This window comes from Bacillus rossius, chromosome 1 (assembly GCF_032445375.1).
Source record: "Bacillus rossius redtenbacheri isolate Brsri chromosome 1, Brsri_v3, whole genome shotgun sequence".
Taxonomy (NCBI): Eukaryota; Metazoa; Arthropoda; class Insecta; order Phasmatodea; family Bacillidae; genus Bacillus; species Bacillus rossius.
The window spans coordinates 212,043,509-212,055,372 of NC_086330.1; the positions used below are offsets into that span (position 1 = coordinate 212,043,509).

The 11,864-nt window shown below is 35.5% G+C and overlaps 1 protein-coding gene across 1 annotated transcript in view; it reads left to right on the forward strand.

Moving 5' to 3' along the window:
- Window positions 1-11,322, forward strand: part of LOC134527269 (mucin-2-like) — a 57,858-nt gene extending 46,536 nt beyond the window's left edge. Inside the window, exon 2 of the mRNA XM_063359797.1 lies at window positions 7,341-11,322. Within this exon, the coding sequence (XP_063215867.1) occupies window positions 7,341-9,695 (2,355 nt within the window). The 3' untranslated portion in view covers window positions 9,696-11,322. The remainder of the gene's footprint in view (window positions 1-7,340) is intronic.
- The last annotated feature ends 542 nt before the right edge of the window (window positions 11,323-11,864 follow it).

Here is an 11,864-nt window from a genome sequence, read left to right on the forward strand (position 1 = left end):
AGTCACTCAACACTTTGAAAACTTATTTTTCATGAACTTCTTAATTATATCTTGGAACAGTCCTTTTTAAAACTCCAGCAATAATTTGCCATCATGTGCGTATCCCATCTTTCTTGATAGTGGTACTCTATAATTTTAAAATCTTGATGAAATCTTTCACCTTGATTCTCACTGCTGTCTCCTAAATTTTCAGGAAAATGCATAATTCATATTTCCTCCACTGCATATCAAGCTGGGCCTTATGAAACAGTTTGTAAAGACTCTTGATAAGGACGGATCATGCTTTGCATTTATAGGGGGAAAAATTCCTCACTAGAGTAAGAAAAAAATTAAAGCAGGAATATTTAACAGCCCAGAAATAAGAAAATTCATTAAGGACCAAGCCTTCGTAAATTCAATTAATGAGGCTGAGCGAAAATCCTGGACTTCATTTGTTGCAGTTATCGGAAATTCTCAGAGCCAACTTAAAAAAAAAAAATGTTGAATGGTAGATATGCTTAAAAATTTAAAATCCTTTGGTTGCGTGCTGCGACCTTGCGCTCTTGCGTTCCTTCTGTGGTTGAGTGATCCAGCCTCGCATTTCACGCACGGTAAAATTAAAAGTTGATAGAGTAAACCAACAAGTTTATTGAGTGCAAAGCGCTTTAAAATTCGAATTTCAAACATATGAGTGATTGAAATGTTCTTTACAATAGCAGTAGGAATTAAAACTGAACATACTAAAGTGTAGCATCTGGGCAGTTTAAGTCGCGGTGAGTTTTCCCGATTGTCCCCCCCCCCCCCCCCCCCTATGGCAGCATGCTCGCGAGCCGAGTTGCTTGCCTGGCTGTAGGGGACGTAAAATTTTAATGCATTAAAACAAACTAATATTTTATTATACTTAAAACAGATTCAAAATAATCATGCATTCTGAAAAAAAACTATGATGAGCAGGTTTAGGTACACAAATTTTTGCAGGTAGGGCCTGAATCCTCTGCCTATTTGCAGCTCCATGTTTCGAATGCATTTATAGTTACCAACTTCCTTCTCGTGAAACGTGAAAGTGTTGATTTTTGGCCAAATGCAAGCCTGAGTTTTTTTCCGATTCTGCAAGTACTGCTATGAAACTGTATAGGATTGGCTGTCTCGTGCGTCGATATAAAAAGTGTTAATGTGCTCGTACTTGATGTGACGTGGACGAATCCAAAGCCACATCGGCTGCTATTTTTAACAACTTAGTTTTTCTTTTCAAAAGCAAACGAAACTCTTTTAAAGAAAAATTCTCTATCATTTGGTCGTATTTTCCCTTGCTTTCCAACTGATATAATTTTCAAATGATTTCAATTTCATTAAAGGACTCATTTCCACCCTGTGAAATTGGTAGCGTTTAGTTGTATGTAAGTGACTAGAGGTCTGGATCTATTTCGGTATATATATACCTACACATACATACATACATACATACATATATATACATACATATATATACACATATATATACACATATATATACATACATATATATACACACACACACATATATATATATATATAATGTTTGAAAAATTTCCTTCTCGGTTCAAGAATGTTCGTGTTATCGTCTCGTCCACGTGGCTGTGTAGGATTGTTTGATCTTCCCGACTACGCTGTGAGTCAAAGCCGTTTGATCGCACTGATCATTGCGCCAATATCGTTAACACATTATTGTTGATGATTATAGATGACAGTGATATAAATGTTCAGCAGTTAATTTAAGGCCAAAGTTTCCTTCCACCTTACATTCATATTAATGCTTTCGACCCATAACTTATTCACAATAACATGAAACAACGGTTAATTCTGTTAAATAACAGTGAGTTTACGACAAAAACATAATTATAGTTTTGTAGAGGTAAAGTTTGTAACTGGATTGGGTAAGGTGTTACGATAAAGCCAGATGGTAAATCAACTAGGTATATAAGCGATAGTAAATTTCCTGTGCAATTTTTAGTTTAGTTAATTCTATTACATGTTTGTTGATGTTCCTAAAAGGTTTTAGAGTGTGCTATCTATAAGTAATGCAGAATGAGCTCGAGAGTTCCTATTCCAGGTAAGCCTGCCAATGCGTAAGTCATTAGACATCCAGCTAAACGCAGGCCAATTATTAATGATTAAAAGAACGGCGGCTCAACATCCTAGGCAGGCCTACGTGAGTGAAGCTGTCATGGCTGCATTCATATCATAGCGTTGCCAGTCAACCTTACGCAGCTTTTATGAAGAAGACAACATTAAGACTTTGGTAAAATTAAAAATAATATATATATGCGTGGAGCCCATAACTTATATTTATCAATAGAACAAGAGATAATAATTGAGAATAGTAAGGACGTGGATATAATCTCACATTAAACAACTCATGGTAGATTCCTTGAATAAAAAAAGTATTACATTTTTTCTCGTGCATTTAAAACAAACTTCTCATTTAATTAATTCTTAAATATGAAGCTTGCTGACTATTAGGTAGTTTATGCAGCTCATATAATTTTACAAATGGACGTGTGTAGTCTGAGGTAGGTATTTGGCATGTGAAAGTTAAAATATGGCATACGAATAGGACCTAACTCAATGCTACTTTGTTGATCCACAGTCACCCACAGCTACACTCCGATCGGGAAATATTCCGCCTCTTAGTTGAACTTAACATATTTACACACTCGTGGCCTCGTAACTATAACAAGGTGTGTGATTTAGTTAATAAAATAATAATTCGTGACAAATAACGTCAAATTAAAGCGTGAAAAGCATTATACCAGCAGAAATATTTAGTTACATAGATTAAAAAATACTCACATAACACTGATCAACAATACTGATTTACACAAGTAATAAATGAATAATAAACTATGAGAGAACAATATTTTCTTTCAAATTTGGCCTGTGGCACGGTGCACAACAATAAGCTCAAACCCGTTGTGTTGCTCTCCACCCAAATATTCCTTAAGTCGGAGTGGCTTCAGGCGCAGGCGGTTCCCTACCGTTGTGACACGCCGCCACGTGGAGCCCGCTCAAGGCTGCTCCAGCGATCACCGACCGCGCCAATGGCCCCGGAGTGGGGATAACACAACGTTGACCCCCAAGAAATCAGAAAATAAATGTTTCACTTAAAAAAAACCGCGCACATATGTTACGTCTGAGCTATGCAGTGAGCATTATCATAAAACGATTTCGGTTTTTACAAACGTTCCCTTGAATTTCCAGTTTAACTGATTCGCTCCTGCTCACTGTTAAATATTTTAATGGATGATTTCTGAAAGTGATTTGACTTTTTAATATAAATTAATTTATTCATCAACTAATAAATATGCTCTGCTTCGGAAAATAGCATATTTATAAAAAAAAGCAAGGGATTTCCGACTAATTAAATGTTTGCATTCGCTAAACAATATTTTAGTAATACGTATATTCAAGACCAATAAGCAAGTCTTGGTCTGCTCCCGTTACATCATAAATGAAAAACCACGATGTAATAAACCCAGTGAACGATCGACGACAAAAATATTAGAAGGTCTTAAAAACACACATGATATAAGATATACATCAGTGGCGGATCCAGGATTTTGGTTTGGGAGGGGCTTGACCCAGCTGAGGCTAGGCTTTATCAAGGCAAACACTAAAACAATAGTGGACCCAGATGCCTTTGGAGGGGGCTTGAGCCCCTTAGCCCCCCCCTCCCTCCCCCTTCTGGATCCACTACTGATATACATTATATATATTTATACATTAAATCATTATATGTCATAATACATCGTTTATCTTTTTTTTATTTAAATTATATCTTATGTGTTCATAGTTTGGTAAAATGTTTAAATGTAATACTTTCTTATTATTACTTTCAGCACTGTAAGAATTCCCAGGGGAAAAGAACTGTTTGCTCAGTTTCGATCATATTGGACTTTTATAAACGCAAAATCTTTTGTGTCACGTAGTATACTCTGGACTGTCCTCGTAAAAATCTGTATTTATTTGTTGTTTTTTTTTTTTTTTTGCTTCTTCGATCACTAATTTTATTATGTTTTTATTTTAACTTCAGTGTTTTACTTACATGACTGCCTTTGCGAATTTCATAATATATTGTTCTAATTTGCATTAGGAAAAAAAATACTGGTTATAGTTTCTACTCTTTGTGCTGTATAGCCTTTTTATGTGTGTGTTTTTTTGTGGTCCATCTATTCAACATAGCTCTATACTGAGACATAATTGTATTGAGACCTACAGCATCGCGTGAATGCTAGGTTGAAGTTGTAGCGAGGTGCAGCAAGCCTTAAATAAGCATCTTCTAGTGCATACTTGTCTTAAGGTGACCAAGTGATAGTGATTCCCATAACTCGATGAATTGCAGAGGCGCAATCGCAGAGGAAATGTGGATGCACACGGACAAACACACCTGGTACAGTCTGCAAGTAATCGCCACATGTTTCCGAGCGATGGTGAACCATTTCAATTGGTTTGCGCACACGAGTTGATCTAATTAAATGCCCATAGTTGTGTTTATTTTCACTGAATAGTGAAATATTTTACAAATAACTTTTTTTAATCTAGTTTTCGAAACATTTTGTAATTCTACAGTTAAAACTATGAACATTTACGAACAAATGTTTGTAGAAAATACAGAGTTTATTCGGTAGTTACATGAATGTGCTATACGTTGATAATAAAATGTATGGTTGTTTGAATACAGCATTATTTTTATCAATTAAGAATATATGTGCTGTTAAACCAATGTATTAATATTTTTTGAGCAGTTTTTTTCCTAAGAATTATTTTGTAATCATTTAGCACGTTTGTACATTGTGTGTACATGTTTTCAACTGGCAAGCGTATTAGTCCGTAAAAAAATAACACAAAAATGGCGGTGATTGCATACATAAATGATCATATGTTAACAAAGCTAGAATCATAATCCAAGTATATACACACACAGTAAGAAGGTTTTGTACTTCAGTATTTAAAGAAATAATTTTCTGTAAAACCATTTAGGTATCAAAATTTTGTCTGGAAGACTACAAGTAAAACTTTGAAAATATGCAACGCGTTGCTATTAAATGTACAGATTTATATATATATATATATATATATATATATATATATATACAAGTATATGAGTAGTATGATTTGGTATGTTCGCGCGCAATTGATTTCTTATGGGACCACACTTTTGGTGGTGGTGACTTAACAATCGTACGGATTCGACATCTTGGATTCAAAATTCCTCAAAATGACTCTTAACGACTTAAATGTCTAGAACTTTCTCTATTTCGAGGGGGAAAAAATCCTGTATTTAGGGAAAATTTCCCATTTTATTCCAAAAAATTCAAAAATTCAAAATTCGGAATGCCTCAAAGGACTTTAGTCTTTGAAAGAACCCCAATTCCTTAAAGTGGCCTAAGAGTCATAAAATCAAGCCGCCCTAAGCTGTTGAGGCCATGACCTTAACCTTGACCGTAAATTGAAATTCTTTAATTTTTAAAGAAGAAAAAAATCCTAAATTCATAAAAAAAAATTGCTTATTAAAATAATTATGGATTCGATCTATTTACGTCCTTTGATTGATCCTTGTTCGAGGTAAATATTAAAATTTCAGGTAAAATAAAATTTTCAATCAAATATGATACAATAATATATAAAAGAGGTATAAATTCCTCATTTACCAGCTTCCAAATGAATCGATCGATTATTTTCCTTGGTTCTATCCTTGACAAAATGCCAAAAAAAACATTAAAATCACTTATTTAATAAAACATGATGAAAATATCCTAAAAGTTGCTTAAGTTCTTCATTTACTAGCCATCAGTAAGCTACCATCTTGAAAATTCGTAATTATTTCGCTAGAAATTCGGGAAAAATTCCAAAAATCATGTAATTATTAATCATTGAAATAAATATTGACTTGGTCAGTTTCCGTCCTTTGTTCGATGACAGTCAGTGATGAGAGAAATTAAATCTTAAAATAAATGTTCAATTCTGTTTCCCATTATATTTTGTGAAGTTTATTAATCATTCTCTCTACGACAAAGACTCTAAACAAAATACCTGCCCGACGTAACAAATACTGTACGTGTTCACTATGCCTACCATGGAACTCTAATTTTTCAAAACTTGGAATACCTTCCAACCAGGTCTTGTATAATGTTAGGCGTATAGATGTCTCCGTATCACGATACCAATCGACATGACTACTCACATACCGATCCAGAATCGACAGTAGAATACAATCGCTCGCAAGATGCGGTAGGATACAATGAATCCAAATGTATTTTCCTGCAGCTGTCTTTGGCTCCAACAGTCTTTAGCTCCAACAGTCTGTGGCTCCAAAAGTCATTGACTCCAAAAGTAATTATTCTAACAGTCTTTGGATCCGTCTTTGGCTCCAACAGCTCCAAATTATCCAAGTGCTCCATCTGTCTTTGGCTCCAACAGTCATTGGCTCCAACAGTCGATGTTCCAATGCTCCAATTTCTCCAACAGCTCCAAGTGCTCAAAAACTCTAAGTGCGTCAAACTCTAAGAGCGCTAATGCTTAAATTGTTCCGAGAGCTTCATTAGCTCCAATTGGCCAACAGATCCAAGTGCTCCAAAGTTCTGTATGCTACAATTGCTCCAACTGCTTCAACTGCTCCAACACTCCAATTGCTCCAAAAGTTCCAATGCTCCAATTGATCCAAGAGCTCCAATGCTCAAATTAAACTTCATCTTCTTAAATTTTGTTCCCTTATGACACTGAAACCTAAAAAGAAGTGGGCATTTATAACAAATCATACAAATATATTTTACTCTGTGGTTTTTCTCGTTAGTCGCGTTAGGTGATAGGTATTGATAAAAATTTAGCAAGCTGCGAAAATGCACAGTTATTTAATACTTTAAATGTTAATATTAGGTAAATTTTAATTTGAATTATGTTTTTATTGCTTCAAATGACTGCAACCGCTTTACGACAATATTCCAGTCAGGAAGTGCATTACTTAGTTATCTCCTGAGTGAAACTTTAAATAAAATATATTAATCCTTTTATCACTTACTTGAGATTAACTAAATCCAAAATAAACTATATTTGTGACTTACATCATGAAAGAAGCCGTAAAAATGTTGAATTTATAAACACAAAATTAACCATTATAAGGCATTCTATGTTTAATAACATTCATTTTAATATCCGAGCAATTTTTTTGATTATTAAGTACATTAATTTCGGTACAGTCAGTGATATAGCCAGAAATTTCTGCAAAATAAATTATATGTGTGTTAAGTTAAATTCTAAAACGCCAGTGCATGCGGAACCCAGTGCCACTGTAAGTGTCTAACGCAGTTTGCAAACGTGTGTTTCAGGCTTTCACCATCAGGCCTGAGGCGAGAGCAAAGCGAGATTGTCTGGCGGACGAACCAATGGCGGACGTAGGTGATGTGGCCGCCAAGGAAACCATGTATCAGAAGATGTTCCACAACGCATTTTCTAAGTTCCTGGAGGCCATGGTAAAGTGCTCCGAAGAGTACGCCCAGAAGAAGAGACTTGTCAACTGTTTCGACGGCCAATTCGCGGAGAGTAAGAAGCAGTACAGCATGTACGACAAGACCACGCGGGAAGACGCTGAAGTGACGTCTCTGCCACTGAATGCTGGCACAGAAAGTTTTCGGCAGGTGAAAAGCACCGTGTCTCCTTCCAGCGTGAGCTACGATTTGCTGGCAGACAGCAAAAGCCTTACAGAAGTTTCAGAAGAAACGCCGGTACAAACGACATACCAGAAGGAGTCTCCAAAAAAGATTATAAAGTACTCCAAAAACCCATACTCTGTATCCAAGAGCAAGTTCAGTGATGCGGGGGAACCTGTAGGTCAGTATTCTGAGAAACAAACAGCTATTCAACCAGCATCTCCAGATTTTATTCCAAAAGATTTTCATTCTAACGAACAACTTACAGACCTTTTTACCAATCCAGATAACACAGCCTCAGTTGAAAGACACACAGACCTGGAACCCACATTATTAACTGAATCATATACTGCTACTAGTAAACCCCATCCAGAATTCGGGATTAAAGAAGATTCAGAAACAACACAAATACCAACAAATGTAAAAATAGAAAATAAAAGTTACAATTTATTTTCACAAGATGCGAAAGAAATAAAATCCGATTCATTAATAAACAAGCCAATAGAAGAAAGTCAGGAAACGGACCCCCCAACTACAACAGAAACATCAATTAAAAATTTTACTCATCTGAAGAATGTAGCAGAAGATAAATTCGAAAATACTGTCATTTCTCCATCTTCAAGTGATGTACATTTACGAATGCTGCCAACAGATGATAAAAGCCCAAACAGCATTTTTGAACAAACAGAAGTAAATTATAAAAAATCTTCACCCAAACCACAGTTCGAAATTCGATCACAACAAAGCAATAGTGAAATCTCTGAAGGTTCCGACAATACAACTGACACCACTAGGCCTGCAACGCCAGAGAAAGTTGAAAATAGAACTGCATTCCAAATATTATTTAATAGATATGATGAACCTACAGCTGTGACAAATCATGAAGAGGTCACTACCGCAGGACCAAAGTATACAGTTTCCATAGTAAAACCTGTCAAATATGATGCTCATGAGCCAAAAGGCAAGATACCAGTTGCTGAAAGTAGACAAGATGATGTAATACTTGAAGAAACACAAAATGATGAAAGTTATCAAAAAGTTTCGACCTCTGATCAGTTTATCGATAATGGTCAAGCCTATCAAACACCTGAACAAGAACTTACGTATAATGCATCACCAAATTTGTCTAAAAATCTTGATAAAATATTATTGAGTACATTGGAACCTGAATCTACATCTGTGACATTTTCAAGTGTGACAAAAGTGCAATCAGAAGAAACAGTTCCTCCTGAGATGCAGATGTTAACAGTAGGAGACGATAGTTATGAGTCTCCTAAAACGACTTTACAGCCTCCTAGCGATAGGGAAATTGTAGAGTCAACAGTACCAAAGAAAGGTGGACTTGGCAAACCAAAAGATGGTTCACCAGCAAAAGGTACAAATATAATTGAAGTAGGTGAGGATAATCTATCTTCAAGGCATTTAAAAACGCAAATTCCTGATGACGAATCATCTGAAAGCACTATCACTGTACCCGCTATGGAACCAACCATGCCAGTAACACACACAGATCTCGAGTCGATGAAGACAGACATTGTTACGAGCACCGTCGAGACAATGCCGCGTCACACCACCTCGAGGCGCCCCTCCCTGCGGCCACTGCCCAGCGGACCCTCGCAGGAACGCCACTACTCATCCACAGAGCTATCGCCAGATGCGCAGTCGAATGAAGTGCTGAGCAGCTATGGTGAGAAGACTTCTGATCGGTTCGGCAGGGGGTCGGCAGCTTCAGCGGGAGAAACGAACCCAGAAGCCAGCTATTTAGCTTCGGCCTCTCTCAGGTCTGAGGAAGTACAGAACGTGGTCGGTACTGAAGACAGGCGTAGCAGTCTTCCAGAAAGCACCCGCGATCAAGGCGGGGATAGGAAAAGTGAATCTACGGACCCTGGAAGTGGCCTCGTGACTTCGAGTCCGGATATCACTGTATCAAAACCGGCTAAAATAGATTGTATGTGCCATATGACAGATGACTTTTTGAATCAGTTGAAGCAAGGAGTTTGGAAAGCACTCAAATTTGAGATAACGCCTCATTAAACCACAAACAGGGTTATAAACGTTTTGCGCCACTGAACTCACCGCTATGAAAGCTAGAGGACGTATTTTCCTATTCTGTCCACCCGAGAAGTCGGGTTGATGCGAAGTGTTATTGCAACATGTGTTGCAAATATCATAATAGTGATCACCAGAAAAATTTTTATTTTATGCATTTTAAGATCATATTAAAATTATTAAGCTCTAATAGGAATTTGTGTACCATTCTAAAGAAATGCTACCCATTTTTCTTTTTGTATATGTAATTAATTTATGATAATGCGAAATTATGAGTAAGCATTTACTCACCATATCATCAAAAATTTCTCGTGTAAGTTCGCACAGCCTCGACGTTATTGAATTTTCCTAGTGAAGAATGATAAGGAAATTTCCATCATATTGTAAATATGTATAATTTATTGCGATCGTTCGATGTTCGCTCCATGGAATGTAAGAGGACTGGAACGTGTGTTGGTGATGACAGTGAACGTGGACAGTTTTCATTTACCCTTTTTTTTTACATACATATGCTCTTTTGTTGATGGATTTCGAGCCAAAAGTATTTTTAATTATTACATAAAAATTGTGTTTTATCAATTTGTTATCCTCAAAATTAACTTGAATCACCTTTGGTGAACACTTTTCAAGCTAACATTTTTATTGTGTAAAATCACTTATCTGGCCAGAAATGTTATAATAATTTTAGACTTGTAAACAATGAGCCACAAGAAAGTGTTGCCGAAAAATCATTTGTGATTAATAAAACAGGCACCGAACAAATTTTATAACATATTAATTTATAGTGACCACTTTACAAATCAGTGCACACTATCTCTAATCTCTTCACTTTTCCCTACAGAATATGATAGTGCGTTACTGACATTAATGGATCCTTTCACTGGATATGCGTTGATCAAACCATTAATTTCTCTAACCCTTCCTTTTATAATGAACTTTATTTTTCGCATCTGTAACTTGGGAGATTCTTATTACTGCTTATTAAATCAGAGCTCAGACACTGCTACCAAACATGAGTAAATGATGCTGTAGAAATGTTCGACCAAGCAACAAAATTTACAACAATAATATTACGTTTATTTTATTTTGTTTTAAAGACCACAGTTATTTCGTTTAACCTATTTCTTTTTTTAACAATAGAAGCAATTCATTTTATTTCTTAATATTACATTTAATCAAGTAACTTATTGCGTATGAGTTTAAGTTTTGTCAACAAACCATTAGAAGTTCATGTGTTGGACTGCGAAAGTGCCTATTTATATAAATAGGGATAGTGTGTATTGCGCTTGATGTCATTGTAATTCGTAATTCGTAACATCATTTTTCCTTACGTTGTGCTTTTTTTTTAATTTTTGACTGTCCACATTGTGTATTTAATTATTTACTTGTTTATATATTTATAGTGAATTGAGAACATCAACATTACAATTTTTCTACTCATAACATTATCATCTTGTAAATTAATACTCATATTACTTTTCCACTAAAGTAAATGATTATTTTAATATTATGAATAGAAAGATACAAGTTTTGTACATTACATGATTTTGTATTTTTATTGTTATATATTTAGTTGTAGATTTTTACTGACATTAAAATATTTACTTTCAAATGTTCGTTGTCATATTTTCCCTTGCTTCCACTTCGTATTTATTTAAGTTCCTAGCTTGAACATTGATAAAGGATTAATGGTATTTTAAGAAAGAGGATTGTGCACAATCTGAACCATAAACTTAACTGTTTCTAAGAAACTTTAATGAAAAAAACTATGATGAGTCGACTAGAACTTTAGATATATAAATATATTGCTCATCTGAGGAAGACGATGATATTCGAGATGGTTTCAGAAAACAGTTGCCCGCCATTGGAGTTGTGATCAAGAAATACCAATTTATTTTATCGTAATTTGTATCACAAATACTAAGTGTTTTCCAGGTTAAATGTATTTAATTCAGTAATACAAAAGTTAAGTAATTTTATTCGTTTTATTGTAACCCTCTCACTGAGAAAATTTAAGAAAACCTGGTCCCTACGAATCACTGCATGTTCATAAACAAAAGCACACATTTACTAGCGGCACAGTAGTACCTATAATGTAAATACCAAACCGAGGACTGGTACCGGTACGACGGTACGAGGAGCCTGGGCCGATGT